This window comes from Diachasmimorpha longicaudata, chromosome 14 (assembly GCF_034640455.1).
Source record: "Diachasmimorpha longicaudata isolate KC_UGA_2023 chromosome 14, iyDiaLong2, whole genome shotgun sequence".
Classification (NCBI taxonomy): domain Eukaryota; kingdom Metazoa; phylum Arthropoda; class Insecta; order Hymenoptera; family Braconidae; genus Diachasmimorpha; species Diachasmimorpha longicaudata.
The window spans coordinates 469,716-492,689 of NC_087238.1; the positions used below are offsets into that span (position 1 = coordinate 469,716).

At 43.4% G+C, this 22,974-nt stretch overlaps 3 protein-coding genes across 3 annotated transcripts; all 3 read left to right on the top strand.

Moving 5' to 3' along the window:
* Positions 1 to 650: 650 nt before the first annotated feature.
* Positions 651 to 2,798, top strand: LOC135169377 (uncharacterized). Its single transcript, XM_064134325.1, has one exon. It carries the CDS (start codon positions 651 to 653, stop codon positions 2,796 to 2,798), a length of 2,148 nt encoding a protein of 715 aa, XP_063990395.1.
* Positions 2,799 to 4,715: 1,917 nt separating this feature from the next.
* LOC135169378 (uncharacterized) lies at positions 4,716 to 10,422 on the top strand. The gene is made up of 2 exons (XM_064134326.1): positions 4,716 to 6,256; positions 6,342 to 10,422. The coding sequence occupies exons 1-2, from the start codon at positions 4,716 to 4,718 to the stop codon at positions 10,420 to 10,422; spliced, it is 5,622 nt and encodes a 1,873-aa protein (XP_063990396.1).
* An 8,344-nt stretch (positions 10,423 to 18,766) lies between these two features.
* Positions 18,767 to 22,298, top strand: LOC135169379 (uncharacterized). The gene is made up of 2 exons (XM_064134327.1): positions 18,767 to 19,051; positions 22,010 to 22,298. The coding sequence occupies exons 1-2, from the start codon at positions 18,767 to 18,769 to the stop codon at positions 22,070 to 22,072; spliced, it is 348 nt and encodes a 115-aa protein (XP_063990397.1). The 3' UTR covers positions 22,073 to 22,298.
* The last annotated feature ends 676 nt before the right edge of the window (positions 22,299 to 22,974 follow it).

A 22,974-nucleotide genomic window follows, 5' to 3' on the forward strand; every position in this document is an offset into this window, starting at 1 on the left:
ATGTATCCTACGATTTTTATGAAATATAAAAAAGATAAAATTTAAACCCTATGTTGAATTATTTATGAAAAAACCCTCCACATCTTTTCAGGTATAAAAAAAGACGGAAGGCAAAAAACATTTTTGATCTTTAAATAAAAAACCTTTTGAAAGGAAACAACATGCAATAAAAGAAAGAGAAAAACATAGTCAAAAAAAAGGAGACATCGTTGAGAATTTTTCCAACGGTCTTCCATAGAAAGGGAAAATTTATTACCCTAAAAACCTGTAAAAAAAAGCATCCATTTACTGCGCCATTCATACAGGGGCATTGCGCAATCCTCCATCTAAAAAAAATAATGGACAGTTTCCCTTAACACGTCAACGACATTCCATTGCATAACAATGGGATGGTTTTAAGTGCTTTGGGACCTGCTCGCATTCCTTCGTCACCCACCCACCACCCACTTCCTGTCGAACAATGACATTTTTTGGGGACCCTCACCCCAGGGGGCCCTGGAGCGGCGACGTCCTCCTCAAAGGACAATGGGGAAAACGTGTTCGGACACGTCTGGAAAAAGGGGGAAGGGGGCCGTTTCCTGGAATAAAATTCGCCAATCGTGCCCACTTACTACGAACATCAGTTCGTTTTTGGGACAGACATCGTGAAGATGTTTCGCCAAATTCGGGTTCATCAAGACGATTGGGATCTGCAACGAATTTTGTGGCTCAACGAAGACAATGAAGAGATCACCTATCAACTGACCACAGTCACCTATGGGCTCAACTGTTCACCATGGATATCACTAAGAGTCCTTCAACAACTGGTGGAGGATGAAGGTCACCGCTTCCCAGCAGCAGTAGAGACACTCAGAAAAGGTCGCTACGTAGACGATATCTACGGCGGTGCCGACTCCATCGATCAACTAAAAGAAATCGCTACTCAACAACAAGGACTTTGCGAAGCCGGTGGCTTCCCACTCCAAAAATGGAGCAGCAACTCACCAGAAGCTCTTCAACAATTAGGCCTCTCACCACAGAACTCAACAGTGCATTTCGAAGAAGCAATCACCAAGGTCTTAGGCCTTTGCTGGCAGCAATCAACCGACACATTCAAATACAAGGCCAAGAACTTCACCTCAAAGACGTTCACCAAGAGATCAGTGCTATCAGAGATCGCCCAAATCTTTGATCCACTGGGATTCATCGCTCCAGTTGTCATCCTTGGCAAAATCTTCATCCAAAGTCTATGGAGATTGACACTTAAATGGGATGATCCCTTGCCGACGGACTACGTACGACAATGGAGGAAATTTCGAGCGGAAATCCACGAGCTAGATAAGATCTCAATCCCGAGATGGCTCAGACTGTCAACAGAATCGATCAACATACAACTCCACGGGTTCGCTGATGCATCCAAATCGGCAATGAGCGCAGTAGTCTACATCAGATCAAAGAAACTCAAGGAACCGACCTCAACAATCATCGTATGTGCAAAAACGAGGGTGGCACCACTCAAGGAAATGACCATCCCTCACCTCGAACTCACCGCTGCACTACTGCTCACCCGCCTTGCAAAGACAACTCACCAAATGCTAGAACTCAACAACGTGGAAACTCACCTCTGGTCAGACTCATCTGTTGCTCTGGCGTGGATAACCAGTCATCCCTCACGCTGGAAGGAATTTGTCCACAACAGAGTAGCAGAAATCCAAGAGACATTGCCAGAAGCAACATGGAGGCACATCAGTGAAAAGGAAAATCCAGCAGATTGTGCCTCAAGGGGGATCTCAACAAATCAACTCATCGAACATCCACTCTTGTGGTCAGGACCTGACTGGCATAATCTAGAGCCAGACCAGTGGCCACAATCAACAATAGACGTCCCTGCAGAGGTCTCAATGGAAGCGAAACCATCACCAGCTCATCCAGTCCCAGCTGAGGTCAACGTCAACGCACTAGCAGAGTTGCTAGACAGATACTCAACACTATCAAAGGTGCTGCAAGTGTCAGCGACCATCAACAGGGCAATCAATAGGTTCAGAAGGCAACCAACACCCCAGACACCAGTCCTCACACCTGACGAACTCAACAAGGCTCGGCTATTCTGGGTAAGACTAACACAAAAACAATTCTTTGCTTCAGCAATAAGGACCCTCAGGAGAGACCATCAACTGCCAACGGGACATCAACTAGCCAAGATGACTCCATTCCTAGACGAGCTAGGAATCATGAGAGTCGGAGGACGACTCAGAAACGCTCAACTAGACGCTGACGAGATGCACCCCATCATACTGCCTCGCCAGTCGCGACTCACCACACTGGTCATCAACGAAGCTCACCAACGAGCACTCCACGGAGGAACTCAACTCACGTTGGCAATCACCCGCCAAAAATACTGGATAATTGGCGGCAGAGGCACTGTTCGATCCCACATCCTACACTGTGTCATCTGTACCAGATATCGGGCTCAACGAGCCCAACAGCTGATGGGACAACTTCCCACAGCAAGAGTATCACCATCGAGAGCATTCCTCCACACAGGGGTGGATTATGCTGGTCCAATGCCCATACTTAAGTGGAGACCAACAAATGCTCAACCAGCCGCGGTGCACATCGCAGTCTTCGTCTGCCTGAGCACATCAGCAGTGCACCTGGAGCTGGTCACGCGTCAAAGCACAGACGCATTCATCGTAGCATTCAAGAGATTCACCGGGAGAAGAGGAATCCCCCAAGTGATGTATAGTGACAACGGAAGCAACTTTGAAGGAGCTGCTGGAGTCCTACATCGATTATACAACCAGGAATCACAGGACTGAGAGATATCATCAAACAAGAAATCAACCCACCAGAAATCAACTCAGAAGCTCAACAGTCAATCAACAGAATAAATTCACCACCTCCGATGGTGAATTGCCCCCAGGATGTTTAGAATTAAGATAAACTCGGGCGGTTTCAACGAAAAATAATTATCGGAAAACTCCGGCAATGATCGTGACCTGTCGGTCAACGGTCACCAGCCGAAGTCTATCACTCATCTTTGAAAAATCACCCCACTCACTTAGAGTCTATCATCGACCTTCGCCGCGAAAAGTTCGCTATCGAAACTCACCGTGAAATCAACTAAATTGTACATCAACATAATTTAACCGTACATCAACTAATCAACTTGTAAAGACTGTAATAACCCGCATTGAAATTGACCACGCGTTTTAATAAATTAACAAATCGTTGTGTGTGATAATTTCCGCGAGTTAAATTCTTTACACGATCAACCAGTTTCTCTGAAATCTCCGGATCCACCCTACTCAACTGATCCCTCAACAAACAGACATTTATTGTAGAAAATTTGATTATCTGCAAAAAATGTCTTGTGACAAAAGGCGGTAAATCCATTTGTTCACGTGATAATCAAGATAACGGGGTTATTGCTCCGGATTCCGCGAAAATCGCGAGCTATCCCCTCGGACTTTTGACCTGGATTGTTTATTATTAATTATCTCGATAAGAGGCTCTTTTACATGATTTTGTCAAGAGACCTTGTTTAAAAGAGAGAGAAAATTCAGCCAATTCTCCAGCGAAGAATTCGAGAACATTCAAACTGAGGAATTCGTCTCGAACCTTCCAAATCCTTGGGTTGCTAATCCTATCAAAACAACCCTTGGGTATATAAAGAGATCCAAAAACAGATATAACTCTTTCTCAATTCGTTCTCAAGTTCATTCTCAAGCAGTCTCGCTCAGTCTCTATCAGTCTCGAACAGTCTAGAATAACTCAACGATCAACAGTGAATACGCAATAAGTAATTCTCGATAGAATATTCGCAAATTGAAATCGGACTCAACTTATCAAAATTTAGTATTCTCCATAATTATCGTACATCACCAATTGGAGACTATCGCGATGATAACTAGCTATCATGTTTAGTTATTGAGATTTAAACAGTTTCTCTCAAAATCCTATAGATGGATCAAAACCTACCACACGTTTAGATTCGTCCACTCAACGGACGTTTCTGAACCCCAGTTCATCTACAGCGTTGACGAACAACAGACGTTCAAGTGTTTTTAGTTATCTGTCAATTAAATATCTCCAAGAAAACCTCAATTTTCAATCGCGTACTCTATAACTGTTCTAGTACATCACCAGCAGTGCGTGAATTGAAATTAATAAACTCTATTGTGACAAAGTTCTCGCGAAAGACGCGAGGTTACGCCTCAAATTGTTTTACAATAAATTAAATAGTACATCTCCCATCAGCTAACGTGTCTTGTGTCTTTTAATTTTTCCCACTGATCCCAAATCGGCACCGCATACTCGTCTCTATCTCAAACATTTGGTCCTTCGAGCCGGATTTGGGAAATCGGTGGAAAAATTACATTGTGAATTTTGTTCAGTGAAAAGTTCGTGCAGCGATAATTGACACTCAGGTACGTGCGGTCAACATTCCTCACGGGCCTAACAAAAGGACAAGGTCAAAGAACATCACCAAACCCTGGGTCTAGTGTTTACATTCAGGCGTACTCAACCATAAACACCGACACCCCGGACTCAACGTGCTTCTTCGAATCATCGGAACACATCGTGAAGCCGAACTCAGCCGAACCTCAGTGGGACTCAACCGACCTCAGAAAGGGGCATCACCAAGTAAGCACTCTACATTACCGACCGCAACGGTGAATAAGACAGCAGTAGGTAAAGTAGAAATCAAATAGCTACTCACCAAGTAAGTAACCATGTCTGACTTACACCAAAAACACCCAGACGACCTTGAAGAGGTTCTCGATGAACAATTCAAGGACGCAAATGCTAATTTTGCTCGTCCGAGTATTACAGTGTCCGAAGCTACAGAGGACACGCCCACTCCAGGACCATCAGCATTAGAGACTAATGACGGCATTTCAGAGCAAATCCATCTAGAGCGCACTCAAATTCGCATCAAGACGCGGGATTCAAGCATTGGTGTACCACCAATAGACCCACTGAATCTGTCTGCGATTCAAAACTTCCAGCTCCAGCAAATCCGAACAAAGCTGCGTGGATTTAGTGAACTGCACAAGGAGCTGCTGGAAATGGCCACTCAAATGACTAGGCTCACGTTAGACGAACTCGAGGGCCACGAGAAAATGCTGGAAGCTGACTGGAACGAGGTAGTGACCATCCAAAAGGAATTCGCGGTCAACCTGCTTCCCACTCAAGAGTACCTGGCCTATGAGGGGTATAAAAAGGCCACCACATGGCGTCGGGATTGCTCAAAGTTGATTTATCAACTGAAGGGGCAACTTAAAAAAGAGGAGGCGAACGCCTCCACCTCAACGAAGCAGGCCAACCAACTGAAACGAATCTCCCTCATCACGTTCGATGGGAGTCACTCTAAATGGAGCCAATTTAGAGATCTATTCCAATCACTGGTGGGCAAGGACGACTCAATCCCACCAGTACAGAAGCTGGTTCGTCTCAAGGAAGCACTCAAGGGACCAGCCTCTCAATTATTGTCCACCTTCACAATCACCGAGGAGAATTATGAGAAGGCATGGGACAAATTAGTGAGGAAATATGAGGATCCTAGATTAGCAGCACAAGCTCTATTCAACAGGGTCCTCAGTCTTCCCAAAATCACTAAGGCGAACGCAGAGAACCTCAATTCGAAGGCAGCAGCTACGCTGGAGACGTTCGATCAGCTGATCACCACAACCAAGCTTCCAAAAGACCAGATTTTGGAACAGATGCTGGTTCATCTATTAAGAAGATCTCTGGACACAGAGACCCTAAGAGCATGGGAACTCAAAGTAGGGGATTCCAAGGATTTCCCATCACTCAAGGAGTTCACCAACTTCGTGGAGTCGTGCGCACGAGGTATAAACGCAGGAGAACGACTCCATTCCAAGTCGCAGACCCAACGACCACGACCAGCATCTCCTCAAGGAACAAGAAGGGTTTTCACCGCTTCAACTCAATCAGTTGATCATCGGGAAGCAACAAAGCCCAGTAACAACTGCGCTTACTGCAAGGGGTCGCATTTCATCGCGAATTGCGACAAATTCATAGCCCTGTCACCAATTAAGAGGAACGACTTCGTCTCAACCACCAGACTGTGCTTTAACTGTCTAGGGCCACACGTCTTCTCAAAGTGCAAGACTCAAAAGACGTGCTTCACCTGCAAACGCAGGCACCACACGGTGATCCATGGAGGCAGCCCACACACCTCGGGAGAGGTTCAACAGAACGAGCCAGTAGCATCCACCTCAAAGGCAGAGATTGCACCTCCAAAGAAGGAGTCGACAGATTAGAGTGAGTGTACATAAAAATCATTCACTTTAATCAGAACCCTTACTGATCGCACTCAACTCAACAGACTCTAGACGTACATCACCGAAGACTACGCTCAACACGGCAACGATCAGCAAGGCAGAAGAGACACGCAATCAGAAGATACTCAATAATCAGCGGAGTCACCAATCAAAAGACACTCACCAATGTGTGTTGCTAGCCACAGCCCAAGCAAGAATCCAATCTCCAAGAGGCTTCACACTGAGTATAAGAATGCTCCTCGATCAAGGATCAGAGCTATCCTTCATCTGCGAGCAACTAGTAAAATCTCTCTACCTCTCAATAAGGTCATCATCAATTGAGCTCATCGGAATCGCAGAGACGAACGCAGGACGCACGAGAGGAGTGGCTTCAATTACACTCTACGCACTCGACGGGTCAGAACAAGTTGACCTTGATGCCCACGTCTTCAAGAAACTCACCGTGAAGCTACCATCCTTCTCCTGCAAATCACCAAGGATCGACCCACTCCAAGGTCTTCAACTAGCCGATCCAGACTATCTCAAACCTGGGCCTATAGACATCATATTAGGAGCTGATACCTATGGGCGGATCCTCAAGCAGAGAGTAGTCAGGTCCAGTAATACTCAATTAGTTGGCCAACAAACCGTATTCGGATGTATCCTATCCGGACCAGTCGAATGCAAAGGTTGTTCACCAAGGATTTCATTATCGGCCGTAAAGGAATCCACCAATGAACAACTACTAGCGCTTCTTCAAAAACTTTGGACCCAGGAAGAATTACCCACAACGCAGAACTCAGAGCTATCACCAGATGAACTCCAGTGTGAGACAATATTTAAGTCCACGCACTCAAGAGACAAGACCGGGCGCTATACAGTCAGACTCCCTCTAAGGACATCAGCAGAAGCACTCGGCAACTCAAAGCTCAAAGCCTCAAGGCAACTACAGTCAGTTGCACGTCGTCTCAAGGCAGACGATAATTATGCCAAGCTCTATAGAGACTTCATCGATGAGTATGAGGCATTAGGACACATGAGGAGAGCACCAATAGAAGAAGAACCCTCCACAGCATACTATCTACCGCATCACGGGGTTCTACGAGAAGACGCACTCACTACGAAATTGAGAGTAGTCTTCAACGGCTCAAGCAAAACCTCATCAGGAATATCCCTCAACGATATCCTCTATCCTGGTGGGAAGCTCCAAGCAGACACGATGAACGCCTTGACATGGCTGAGAAAGCACAAACTAGTCTTTGGAACAGACATAGTCAAGATGTTTCGACAGATAAACGTTCACAAGGACCAGTGGAATCTCCAGAGAATACTGTGGCACAATTCGCAACAACAGCTCATCACCTACGAGCTCACCACAGTTACGTACGGACTCAACTGTTCTCCATGGCTATCTCTAAGAGTGCTCCAGCAATTAGCAAAGGACGAAGGCCATCGATATCCTGCCGCAGTTGAGACACTCACCAAAGGCAGATATGTCGATGACATTTATGGTGGAGCAGAAACCGCAGAAGAACTCAGAGAAATCGCCTGGCAGCTGAGTGGTCTTTGCCAAGCAGGCGGGTCTCCACTCCAGAAGTGGAGCAGCAACTGTCCACAAGCCTTGGAGACATTAGGAATATCATCAACTCAATCGATAATCCAATTCCAAGAGCCTATCACCAAAGTCCTTGGATTGTATTGGCATCAAACCACTGATACATTCCAATACAAATCAAAGGAGTTTGATTCAGCAGTGTTCACGAAGAGGACAACACTATCAGAAATAGCTCAACTCTTCGATCCATTGGGACTCATCGCACCAGTAGTCACTCGAGGGAAAATAATCATCCAGGATCTATGGAAGTTAAAACTCAACTGGGATGAACCTCTACCAGAAGACTATCAACGCCAATGGAAAGACTTCAGGCTCAATCTCAATACGCTGAATCAAATCTCAGTACCGAGATGGTTGAGAATTTCATCCAAGTCGAAGAGAATCCAAATCCATGGATTCGCAGACGCCTCCACCGCAGCAATGGGTGCAGTAGTGCACCTCAGGACAGAGAACTTCAATGAGCCTACTTCAACAGTACTGGTCTGCGCAAAAACAAGAGTGGCTCCTATCAAGCGTATGACCATTCCTCGTCTTGAACTCAAAGGAGCTGTCCTGCTTACGAAGTTAGTGGTCATCACCAAAGAGATGCTCGACCTCAGGGAAGTAGAAACTCACCTATGGACAGATTCTATGGTAACCCTGGCATGGATAACAGGACACCCCTCAAGATGGAAAGACTACGTCCAAAACCGAGTCATCAAAATCCAGGACTCACTCCCAGATGCAAGCTGGAGACATATCAGCGGCAAGGAGAATCCAGCCGACTGTGCCTCAAGAGGAATAGCTCCTCAAGAACTAGCAGTACATCCCCTATGGTGGACCGGACCTGAATGGATTAATCAGGATCCCCAGGAATGGCCTTCCTCAATAGAAGACGTCCCAGCAGTAGCAGCAACCGAAGCAAGACCGTCACCGTCCTATCCAGTGGCCATGAAGATCAATGCCTTAGCCGAACTACTCAACAGGTACTCCAGAATGGAAAAGGTACTCCAAGTAACAGCGACACTGAACAGAGCAATCGAGCGATTTAGAAGACAGTCAGTTCCCCAGACGCCCGTCCTCACCATTAGAGAACTCACCGAGGCCAGGATATTCTGGGTAAAAATAACTCAAGCTCAATATTTTGCTTCTGTTCATAGGTTGCTCGTGAGAAACGCTCAAGTACCACGGAGTCATCCTCCGGCAAAGTTAACGCCCACTCTAGACGAACTCGGAATTATCCGACTAGGAGGCCGTCTCAAAAACTCACAGCTGGATCCCGAAGAGATTCACCCAGCAATCCTGCCTCAACAGTCACGACTAACGACGTTAGTCCTCGAAGAAGCTCACCGAAAAACTCTGCACGGTGGGACACAACTCACCCTAGCTTTCACGCGACAGAAGTACTGGATCATCGGTGGCAGAGGCACTGTCAGAGCCCATATCCAGAAATGTGCCATCTGCATCAGACACCGAGGACGCCCGGCTCAACAGCGAATGGCACCACTGCCGGCTGTTAGAATTTCACCAACACGAGCATTCCTCCACACGGGAGTGGACTATGCAGGTCCACTTCCCATTCTCAAATGGCGGCCTACAAACGCCCAACCATCTATGGTGCATATTGCAGTTTTTGTCTGTTTCAGCACATCAGCTCTTCATCTCGATCTCGTGTCCAGGCAGACGACAGATGCCTTCATAGGGGCATATAAGAGATTCACCGGAAGAAGAGGAATCCCCGAAGTGATGTACAGCGACAACGCCACTACATTTGTTGGCGCAGCCTCAATACTCAAGACGCTGTACAATCAACCCTCGAGAGAGAACCTCGAGATTCAAGCTGCCCTCGCCACACAGGGGACTCAATGGAGCTTCTCACCACCGAGAGCACCCCACTTCGGTGGCAAATGGGAGGCAGCTGTGAAATCCACCAAGTTCCACCTCAAGAGAGTCCTCGGATCATCAACATTCACCTACGAGGAACTCAACAGCATCCTCATCCAAATCGAGGCCTGCCTGAATTCAAGGCCAATCACTCCAATGACGGATGACGCAGAAGACCTCCAAGCACTCACCCCAGGACATTTCCTGATCGGTGAGCCACTCCAGATCATACCAGAACCAACCATCCTCAACAGAGAGCCCAGAAAACTACAAAGATGGAATCTGGTTACTCAAAAAATCCAGCAGTTCTGGTCCAGATGGGCTAGAGAGTGTCTCCAACGATATCAAGCCATCTATAAGTGGAACCAGAGAGAGAGGAACATCGAGGTTGGAGACATGGTCCTGATGATCGACGAAGATTATCCTCCAGCAAAATGGCCCCTCGCAAGAGTAATAGAAATTCACCCAGGAGCAGATGGCCTAACCAGAGTTGCAACCATCAGGACCTCAAAAGCATCCGTTCCAACACAACAAAATGGAACCCCCATCTTAGAGAGGATCACCAGCACCAGCTCAATCTTCAAAAGACCCATCGCCAAGCTCTGCCTCCTACCGACAGATCCACCTCCAGCAGAACAACCTCCAGAGGAGGAGCCAGAGCAAGAAGAGGATTAGACACCCACCAAAGCCATCCACCGTAGAAGAGAAGCTCAAGACAGATAATTCATCATCCCTGATGATGAATGGCCCCCGGGATGTTTAAAAGAGAGAGAAAATTCAGCCAATTCTCCAGCGAAGAATTCGAGAACATTAAAACTGAGGAATTCGTCTCGAACCTTCCAAATCCTTGGGTTGCTAATCCCATCAAAACAACCCTTGGGTATATAAAGAGATCCAAAAACAGATATAACTCTTTCTCAATTCGTTCTCAAGTTCATTCTCAATCAGTCTCGCTCAGTCTCTATCAGTCTCGAACAGTCTAGAATAACTCAACGATCAACAGTGAATACGCAATAAGTAATTCTCGATAGAATATTCGCAAATTGAAATCGGACTCAACTTATCAAAATTTAGTATTCTCCATAATTATCGTACATCACCAATTGGAGACTATCGCGATGATAACTAGCTATCATGTTTAGTTATTGAGATTTAAACAGTTTCTCTCAAAATCCTATAGATGGATCAAAACCTACCACACGTTTAGATTCGTCCACTCAACGGACGTTTCTGAACCCCAGTTCATCTACAGCGTTGACGAACAACAGACGTTCAAGTGTTTTTAGTTATCTCTTTATTAAATATCTCCAAGAAAACCTCAATTTTCAATCGCGTACTCTATAACTGTTCTAGTACATCACCAGCAGTGCGTGAATTGAAATTAATAAACTCTATTGTGACAAAGTTCTCTCGAAAGACGCGAGGTTACGCCTCAAATTGTTTTACAATAAATTAAATAGTACATCTCACATCAGCTAACGTGTCTTGTGTCTTTTAATTTTTCCCACTGATCCCAAATCGGCACCGCATACTCGTCTCTATCTCAAACAGACCTTTCTTGTTGTAAATTAAATTTACAATAAAAAAGATCTCTTGACAAAACACTGTACGGCTATTGCATAATGAGATAATTAACATTTAAATAATTAGCTTTGGACCGCCAAGCGGGATGCCCGTGGTTTTCAGAATCTTGTCTTTTAATAAATAATACTAATGTATATAATAATCGGTCTTTAATCATCCTAGCGCCCCCCCCCCCGAAAGGATTGTCAGGAAATATCTTTCCCCCTCTCTCTCTCTTACTCACTAGCGGAATGGAACGTCCGCCCGAGGAGAAGGGGAAGCACGCACACTGCTTACCCGCGGCACACGGACGGAGAGCCGCGCAATGCTCGCGCCCCATTGGCCGTTCTTTTCACCTCCGTATCTCTGTAGGGGTGCGTCCGATCGAAAAGTAGAAAAGGACTTTTCTGCTCAGAATCACCCCCAAAACATGCCTATTCACGTTTCGTTTCTACCCGATGTACACCCTGTATACACTGGTACTTACCATCTCTGGAGAGTCGCGTTGAGCCGATTTCTCCATTGATTGGGATGATGTTTCATTTTTCCGGACGATGCTCACCTGGAATTTCTCCGGAGACGATGTTCAACGTGTCACGGTGTAACAAGGACTCTAATGGCGGAACCTCGTGTCCCCGCTCATACCTGTTGCGTCGCTCTGGGGAATTTTGCGGATTCGCCCATGCGGCGCTGGCGCGGTGGTGGCAACGCGTACTATCCTTCGCGGGACAAGGGCGCGACATATTCAAAACTCTTAAATACTACAGGTTTCTTTCTTTATTATTTTTCTTAGCTTATTATCTCTAATCCATATTTTATAATAATTAGCTGATTACCTGGTCTTTTCGAGTGGTTTTTGACTCTGTTCGCGACTCGAATCAGGGAGTTTTCCTTCAAAGGTACTCTTCGGAGAGGAGTTAGGACTTTCGCAACGCAAACCGTAACTAAACCGTAAAATTGTACCCAAATGGCGATCCGCTTCAACAATTGGGTGATTGTTTCTGCGGCCTTCCAACTGAAAGCCGTAACACTCTCACACAAGGAAGCGCGAGCATTTCAACCCGACCTCTATACTCACATGACCGATAAACCCAAAGCAGGGTTGCAGGTAACACCGGGGGGCACATTATCTCGCCCATGGGTATTCCACGGTGTTATCCTGGCCCTCAACCAGATTTCTCGCGAAGAGACCTCCAGATATCAGCTCAATAATATTGTCTCTAATTCAAAACTTTATACTTATTTTCTCAAACGGTAAGCTAATCCGTGATTTTCATTTTATCCTCTTATTTTTCACCATTTTATTTGCCGTGAAGCGGCTTTTCTTGCTGCCCAAAGTCTCTAAAACATAATACTCATTAGGTAGCAACCGTTAGATCTAATTCCGGTTTTCCGCGAGGTTTATTCCGCCGGATTTAGGTAGCAGTTAGCTCTAATCCATTTCTATTGCGAAAATGTAGCTTTTATTTATTCTAATCGCGAAATACTAGTAGCTTGGATTACGATGTTTCCCGGATTTTGAAGGTAGCTCGGTGGTCTCTAGTAGTTTCTCTTTCTCTCTCTCTCTTAGTCTAATAAATACCCTTTTGTTATTCGGAGTCGGATGTGACGGGATGGCTTGAAATTCCGTCACAACCTATGAGCAATTAACTACTCTGTTAATAGAAATTGAATCAATATTGAATTCCCGGCCGTTGTGTGCTCTTTCGGCTGATCCCAATGAGCCATAGCTATAATCCCAGCACATTTACTTATTGGTCGTCCATTCAATCAATTACCCGAAAGATCTTTTTCCTCAGTTGCAGTTAATCGCTTGTCCATTTATAACTTCATCACCAAGGCCAAACAGGACTTTTGCAACAAATGGCACAGGGAGTATCTGCACGAACTGCAAACTCGCCACAAGTGGCAAGATTGCACAGCTGAACTCAAGGTGTGGTCAGTGGTGCTTTTGATGGACGATCTCCTCACTTGTGCTCGATGGCCACTGGGAGTCATCACTGAGGTGTTTCCTGGCAGTGACGGAATCGCTCCGGTGGCAACCATCAGAACCACAAATGGAACATTCAAGCACAACATCACCAGATTGTGCATGTTGCCAATGACTTAGTTTTTAAGTTGTATCGATTATTTGTATGAGTCGCGAGGCAGTTAGATGAAGACTGACCCGCGACCGAACTTATACATTCCTTGTCCAACGTTTTTTCACTGCTTCGCAACTGTCCAGTGAACATTCGTTTCGCAGCTTCCGCCGGGAGTATGTACGGTAATAGCCTCGTCTTTACCGACACATAAGGGCATCTCAACTGCTGCCATGTACGGTGGCAGCACTTACTGTGGACCCGTCGTCGCACCGGTAGACATGTCGATGTCGCCGATTGCGATGCGGGACCCAAAAAAGACGCTTGCGACGGAAAGCTTTTTTTTTATGAAAAACTAACCGTCAGTTAGAAAACCTCTGTGAAAGTGTGCACTGTGTCATCATATCGATCGGGATGTATATCCAGCTTTTTAACTAACAATCTGTCCCGCAGAGAGTTCTGCGGCGTCGGCGTCACACATGCGCCCCACTCTCGCGCTTTTTATATGTTGCCCGTTACCCCTACTCTTACCATGCAGCCTTCCTATACCAATTTTTTTTTGTTAATTCGAGTGACGCGTTTGTTGTTATTCGTTAAACGGCATTGAAAAAGAAAAGAGTACGAGTATGTGTCGATAAATATACAGATAACGATGACTTAGACAGTGAAGATAGTGATGACCTGTGCATTCCACCAAAAGCGCGGAAAATCGCGAGAGGGGCAGGATTGGAATGTGAAGTGGAAGATTTCCTTGTTAATACTTCTTGCACATGTAAATATAAATTTCTTGGTGAAACATGGAATAAAATCCATATCAGATATCACAGGGATAAATTAAACTCTCAAGATGGGGGCACAGACATGTGTACAACTTTTAAAGCATGCTACAATGAAGAACCTACAGAATCTAATAAAGAAAGCGAATCAAATTTTCAAATGAGATATAATCCTCCATCACTGCGGAGCATTGCAATCGCAAATTTATCAAATGAAAGGAAATATGCGAAAAATGCAAAAACTTTGGCCGTGGTTACCAAAGCAATTGTGCACAATAGTGATGTTTTATTGTATAAAATATCGAAGTCAATGGGTTTTTTTGATTGCATAGAACACACAAGATTATGTAAAGCAAACGTGGGGGAAAAACTCTGTTGGTGTCACTTCTTTAGGATGTGTGAGGAAGAATATTATCTCCCTGCGGGGGAGGAGACATTGGTCTACAACAAGGGAAATGGACCAATAATTGACCTTTACTTTCAATAGCCAACAAATGCAAACCAGGTGGGGGCGAACAAAATGAAAAACTCGAGCATCTTTCCTCATCAGGTATTCAAAGCACCCCCCACCAAAGTCAAATTTTCAAAAAAGTTTGGAAAACTTGGCGCCTCCTCTAGACTAGGGATGCATCAAGGAACGCAGTGAGATCATGTCACTACATTTACGTTTTTTACGTCAAAATGATATCAAGTCAAGTGAACTCATCTCCAAAATCCAGTTATCAATCAGGATATCAGCCTGGAAGTTCTAAGCCCAAAAAAACTAAATATTGTGGAAACAACGCGAATAAAAATGGAATTAAGATAATTAGTGATCGTGTAGTGACACATAACAGTGATGAGAAAAAATCAATTGAAAAAATAGTGAAGAAAGTGAATCTCCAACGACATGAGATTTCCACGACAGGCCCTGTCATAAATATTGACCCTGGCCTCGAAACGGTTGAAAAGAAGAAGAAAAACTCAACCAGACGATTGGGCTATAAATCACCCGGTAGCACTCAAAGTGACTCTAAAATCCTGAAAGTCAATAATAAAAAACAAGTGAAATCATGCAAGTGAGCACAGAGGAAAAAAGTTGTGGATTAATATGTTAGAACAAGATCTTGATGTATTCAATCAAGAGAATTATATTGATAAGAAAAAGGATCTGAAAAAATTACAGGCTCGCGAAAAGCGTTTAAAACTCGCGGAAAAAAAGAAGGCCGACTTCATCGCCCGCGAAAAACGCCGCGAATTTGCTAAAAGGAAACAAACGGACAATTTAGAGCTCGCGAATCCGAAAGAAAAAATCGATCGAAGGTCCACGCATCGAAGGATAGCATCTCTGAGACCATGATGGAATTGGATTCATCAATCGAGATCATTCCAAGCATTCCATCAGTAATTAATTTAATCTTGGAGCGCGGCGGTGAAGATGGTCAGCATGGACGATTCAATTCCGCGGCTTCAACCCCTACAAGGAAATATTCAATCAAACAATCCTACGAATTTTTATATCAGATTGATTTAACCTAATCTTGTATTCTTTTTCGTTCCAGAACCGCGAAAAACTATCGAGGAAATTGAGGCCGTTGTAGTCGTGTTGGGCGCGAATCTAGAACAAAGGAATCGCGAGGATGATTACGAAGTGCGATGCACTCCAACGTAGCGCCAAAAAGAGCTTGATCAAATTGCGATGGAATTGGATCTAAGCGGCAATGATGATGATGAAGGATTGGCCCTTCAGAGTCTTGATTTTACCCCGTTATCACCCAGTAACCGTTCGGCTTAAAAATTCATTAAATATTTTTGTATTTTTCTTGGTCAGCTGAAATAAATGCCATAAATTTTGTTGCATTAACGGTGAGTCTTAACTTTTTTTATTGCTAGGCAAGACCCAATTTTCCCTCTCGTGTCCCCTGCCCTTTTTTTGAAGCGAAAACTTCTTATGGCGCGTTGGGCACTTTTTTGGGTGAGCATTTTTTGGTGGGCTCGCGACAGATGAGATTTTATAATGATGCCAGATGCGAGACCCACACGTCTCCCACTGCCCCACTCCGCGTACCACTGCGCTCTAGCCGTAGCAGTAGTTGCGCGAGGGAGTTGCCCATGAAACTCCCACGCGTGGGATTTTTGACCCTGTCTGCCATTTTATTTAAATATTTCATTTGATTTGTGTTGCTGCTATGGTATTGTGTTAAAAAAAAACAAATCTAAAGTGTTAATAGATTTAATAAAAACATTGTTGTAGTGCTTTTGCATACTACAGTGTTACTATATGTTTATTGCGGGATCTGGTGTAGGGAATATTTTTTAACGATGGGCGAGATGAAGTTCGATCCGGGAGGATGATAGGTAGGGTCAACGAAACACTACACGTGTCGACTGCTAATTAGAATCACTTTTTATTTTATTATTAAACAAATGTGCAATGCCACTGAACGCGGGTTAATAAGAAGCTAATTTTACGTGGTACACTTTATTTACTAGCGACGGTCAAATATTATTTTTGATCAAAACAATGAGAGAGAACCTAGAGCACGTGTCTTGAGATATTCGCGATGTTGTCACGAAGGAATCCGGAAGAAGAAGAAGAACGATTCTTATATGCGAGGTAGGGAATTGTCCCGAATTTGAGGTCACATGACCCAAATAAAAAACAATTCCTCAGGTGTCGCCGCAGGTGGTGGGGTCAAGAACCTTGATGATAATGTGTATAGACCCGTAATAGCTTCCAGAGGGTGTCAATGTAGAACTGTCGCTCCAGATTGTATTTGTTGGTGTACGTTAAATAGTGATTATATTAATTATACAGTAAAGAAGTGCCCAAACATTTATTTACCCTTTCCTAACATCCTTAAACAAATGCAACACGTTATTAAATAAAATTATCTAAAAAATGAGAAACACGTGGGGTATATATATGTTTACAATAGTGTACAATACTATTAGTAGACGCATAGGTATATATCAGCTGTCTCTTCCTTCAGCTAGGGAGACAACTTCCTGTTTTACCAAAAGTTACATTACAAGAATACAAGTTTGGCGCTAGCGTTTAAAAGGGCGCTGCATTTAAAGTGTGAAGTTAATAAATTTTTACAAAATTACCGAGAATCTCAAAATTTTGGGGAATTAGGAAAATTAACTCTATTGTTGCCACCAAGTGGCTTCCCAGGCTACTTATTCACCTGAGTGACTCAATGTAATGATTGAAATTTATTATTTTTTATTTTTTATATTAAACGTTGCTCACAATAAATACACTCACGATTTATGAATTAAAGAGGGCTCAAAAATTTATTCAGATTCTTGTACATTTATGTAATTCGGTTGGGTAAGAAGTGGAAGACTTATTTCCTTGAGGATTGCGCGAGGACTGACTTGAGTGCCCCTTTTTCCTTAATTGTGTCACTAAGTAAAAATGGGTTGGTCTTATGAATAGTGCACCCCATTGGTGCATCAAAATTGAAGTGGGAGTGAAAAATGAAACGTGTCCGAGTTCGAAGCAACACATACAAAAAAAGGGCCATGTGGTTTTCATTTGAGTGAAGGCGACTCTGGATATTTATTTTCTAGATTTTTAAAATAAAGGAATTAAGGGAACAATGAATGCAGATAAAATTTGGAACAAAGAGGCGATTGTGGGTGATTTATGGGTCCTTCACATCTTACCCAACCTTTACATTCTGGGTGGCTAAAGTAATGAGTAAAATATAAAAATGTTTAGTTAGATTTATGAAAGGTTGGGTTAAAAATCAACTGTTGTTAAGACGTTATTTCTCCTTTCAGATTAAAATAAAAGTAAAGACAATAATGAACTGAAATTATTAATCACTTAATATTTGATAAACAAATTAGAATAAAACCATAACGAATACAAAATATTCTCGTGTGTAACATGCTCCCCCCGTTGAGAGCGTTGCCATCGAAAGAAAAAATGATTGAAATACAATATAAAAAACGAGAAAATGCTCACCCACAAAAGTGCCCAACGCGCCATAAGAAGTTTTCACTTCAAAAATAATGTCATCTAAATAATCATGCCCCCGTTGCATACATGTTTCATTTCTCACCGACATTGTTTAACGAAACCGGGAGTGGAGCAATTTCCATTAAATTCTTTTGCAAAATTCCATTACCGGTTTTGATAAAGGCAACTCTGACAATATTGTCCTTTCCCGGATGAAATTTGTGACGAGGCTACATATCCGTCTATGTTGCTCTCCCCCCGCGACCCCTATATTCCGAATATTCCCCATTACGCCGCTTACCGTTGGAGAACTTATTTCTACAAAAGTCCTCCCCCATTCCCCTACTCGTCGCGCTCGGACAGCGCGACAACTACCGGAAGAACCACCACTGGGGGATAAGATGACGTAGTCAACCCCCTCCTTCCCGCAATCCCCTACTCACCGCGCTTCGTCTTCATCGACGGAGTGGATGACGTAGGTCGTCCCCCCCGCCGCAGTCCACTACTCGCCGCTCGGATGCGGACAATGGACGCACACGCATGTTGCGTATTGCGTATCCCCGCTGCCCCTCGGCCGCCGAAGATACCCACAAGCATCGATCGGTGGACCAGTGGGATGCGGACGTTACGTCACCGGAAAGGGACGAATGGGGACCGAGGACTCCAGAATAGATCCAGGAGATCCTCAAGTGTCCCATCGATCGACACTCGTCGCTAAGCTGTCACTAGAATCAGTGCGTTATCTAAGAATTAATATTCCAATCGATCGGAAGATAGTGTGTAACAAAGTGACCCATGATATTCAGAGTTTGAAGAAAGGCTCTTCTGGACCCGAGTCAACCCTGTTGGACCCCAGGAAAAGGGTGGACACCCCTAAAACACCCAGAGAGGAGAAGAAAACCCCGGAACCTTGGAAAAGTGTCACCAGTCGAGTGAGTACCTTTTTTTCCCCCTTCACCCAGCGGCATCATTTCCCCCAGTGGTATTTCCCAGAACCCCTCCAACGCTGACTATTGACATTATTCTTTCTATTTCGATTCTCATTATTATTATTGTTAGGATTGGTAGGCTGTAGAGGGTATTTTAGATAAAATTATACTTGAATCGACATCTCTTAATTACGATTCTTTAATTACCACGTTATAATAAATGGATCTAATATTTGATCGTAGTATACAGAACAACGCGTGGTTTTCTCCGTGGTTCTCTCACGGCACATACATATTAACTGTGCTCAAAAAAGATGCCAGGGGTCAGGTGTGTTGTAACAAGTGACGTAGACGTTTGGCAAAAATGGCGTACAAATTGAATTCGAATTAAACTCATGTTAGACTGTAACACGTTCCCTCAATTTAGAGCCAATTTAACAAACAAAAATGGGACGCCTGGCAGATGTGAAACATCATGTGTGTACAAATAATATGCATATAAGATGATATTATTACAGGAATTAAATATGGCCTAATGGAAAAATGAAGTATTACGAATTTCTTACAGAACATGGTAACTTTATTTAATAAATATTTATTTACATGTGATATAAAAGTTCGATATTAATATCAAGTGGCCACAATTTAAATATTTTCATTCGTGATTTCAGTAATAGTTATATTTGATGTTTCCTCTGCCGGTATTACTGTGACGATTGGTCGATGATAACTAAAGTACGTTACAAAAATATTGGACGGAACATCATCAAGATAGCTCACAAATACAGCATCTATTGTTGTTCCATATTAAAAAATATAAACACACATTTATATTTAAAAAAATATAAATATGTTAATAAAATCTAAGATAAAAATAAAAATAGTCTGATACTATTCGATTAATAAAGTCTTACACAAGATTGATAGTATGCCTTGTGTTTGAATGAGCAGGGTGGCGTCCAGTTTCAATAAGAATATGTTGTGATCCCTGCGATGGTTGTTGGGAACTGAAATATTTAAAAAAATATGATATTAAAACACACAAAAAAAAAAAATTTTAAGTGTGGCTTCAATATACTCATGAACTCAAATCTTAGTTAATTATTGCAATATATGACTAAAGATTTGCAAATATAAATTGTATTAATAAATTTTTCTATATTAATTCCTTCATGAATAATAAAAGAATACTTAATTGAAGATAATATTAATATAATTTATATAAATTATTAATATGATTAATATGAATATAATTAATTAAATATAAAAATATAATAATTACATTCATGGGGACTTGAAAAATACGATCTACTTACTGATGACTTGGTAGTATACCATAGTGTAGTTTTACTTTCTTTGCACAAGGTTGATCACTTTGATCTTCTGAGTTATCACTGTCACACATATTTTATTGTCAAAAATTAAAATGAAAAATTAAATAAAACGCAGGTTATGTGTACCGTAGTAAACAACAACGTCGAACTGAGTGAGAAGCCACACCGTACACTCTACTACACAGAATATAGATAGGCATACCTTAGTATAGCGTGGCGATTGCTCGCCACGGCAAGTATCGCCACGCCAACGATTCGGTTTAGGAGTCCGCCTATAGATGTTTCACATCAAAAAAAATATATAGATGATAATAAAAAAATCAAAAAGAATTCGATAATCACTCCCCCCATCAATAGAGTCTTAGATAGCCTATGCTTGATTTATCTAATTTAGTCCACTCATTTTCACACACTTCCAGTGCGAGACCTTTGATAGAGGTTTTGTTAGGTAATCTGCTGTCATCTCTGCCGTTGGCACGTGCTCCAGCTTCAGATATCCACGATTGATCACTTCTCTTATGAAGTGAAAACGGATGTCGATGTGTTTCGTTCGAGGATGATACATGTGGTTACTGGCTAGCAACTCTGCTCCACGATTGCTAACATATAGGGTTATATCCTTCAGACCCTCGATATTTAGCTCAATTACGGGATTGTGAAGGTAAACTGCTTCTTTACTCGCCTCAGAGAGGCTGATGTACTCCGCCTCAGTGGATGATAGGGACACAGTATGTTGTTTTTGGGATTTCCATGAAATAGCTCCGTCAGCGCGCAGAAACATATAGCCTGAATAAGATTTGCGATCTACACTGCAATTTCCCCAGTCAGAGTCAGAGTATCCAATCAGACTTCCTCCTGGAGTCCTGTAACTCAATCCAAGCTCGCTTGTCCCGGCTAGGTATCTCAAAACCCTTTTGGTAGCAACCCAGTGCATCTTGGTTGGGTTATTATTGTGTTGCGCCAGCCTTGAGACAGTATTGGTGATATGAGGTCTAGTACAGGTAGCCAAATACATCAGGGCGCCAATTATTTCACGATAGGGATAGGCATCATGTGCCTCGTGTGTCTTCTCAGGTCTTTCTTCCTTCCTCTTGAGCTCAGAGGGAGTACTCACTGGGTTGCAATTCTCCATGACATATTTCTTAAGTAAACCTATCACATATCCCTTTTGTGATTGCTTAATCTCCTCGTCGCCTTGGCAAATCTCCAAGCCCAGGCAATTTTTGGCGAGGCCCAGATCCTTCAAGTCATATTTCTCCATGAGTTGACGTTTGATTTGACCAACAAGGCCATCGTCATTTGAGGCGATTAACAAATCGTCGACATAGATCAGTAACAAGGCGATCTTGTTATCCTCACGAATTTGATACAGGCAGGGTTCTCCCTTGGTTGGCTGGAGGCCGATATTTTTCAAGGTCTCGTCCAAGCACTTGTTCCATTGCCTTCCAGCCTGTTTTAGTCCATACAGGGCCTTGTTTAATTTGCATGCATTTCCGCCTGCTTGTAGATCAGTTAGAAAAACCTCAGCTCGCTGCCTCACTTCTAGCGGAGTAGATTTCTTTGCAATAATGCATTTCAGCGAGAATTTTAGCATGTCAGGTAAATCCATGACAATTTTCTCCTCTAGGTGGCCATTCAGGAAGGCCGTAACTACATCAATCTGCCAAACTTTCAAGTTCAATTGCGCTGATAATGCGAATAGCAGTCTTATAGAGTCCATCCTAGCCACTGGAGCGAAAGTTTGTTGATAGTCGACTCCATACTTTTGGCTATAACCCTTGGCAACAATTCGGGCCTTCCTGCGCGCAATTGATCCATCGGGGTTATACTTATTTATTCAAAACTGTCCGACATCCAACTGTCTTCTGAGAATCATCCTTTTTAATAATTTGAAAGGTGTTGTTGGACACAAGACTCTCAATTTAATCTATAATAGCTCTGGTCCATTCAGCTCTGTCCTCATGTTATAGTGCTTCATTGATGTCTACCTCAGCTGCGCCAGCAAAATTATCCAGGAACGATGACTCAGCATCGACAAACTCCTCGACTACATTTTCGAAGACATCGTCATCAACATCAACAATGTCAGGCAAGCCACCGGCCCGTCCATCTGGAGCACTGCTCACTGTCCTATAGACCTTGTGTGGTCGACCTGGACGGCCTGTACGAACCAAACTTGGGCGACCTGGGGCACGTCTGATATCTTCTAGAACCTGTTGAGCATCATGACGTCTTGGAGTTGCCAGTACATTCGACGATGAACTCGACGCAGGTGAAGCAGATGAACTACCTCTAGTTGATGATGCGGAGTTTGAGACTTTACTCAAACTATCATTTGATTTGACACTTGAGTTTCTCGCCCTCGGGTATTGTTCCTCATCGTCACGTGGCAAAATCAATGTCTCGACGTTAGCGTCATGGAAATTGTGTGTTAGCTCTGGCTCTCTTACAAAGCGTACATCCCTGGCAACTACCACCTTGGTAGTTTCAGGAATCCAGATCCTGTAGCCTTGATCTTCACGAGGATAACCAACAAAAATACCCTTGATGGCCTTTGCAGCAAATTTATCTTTTGTTGGATCCTTGTCAAGG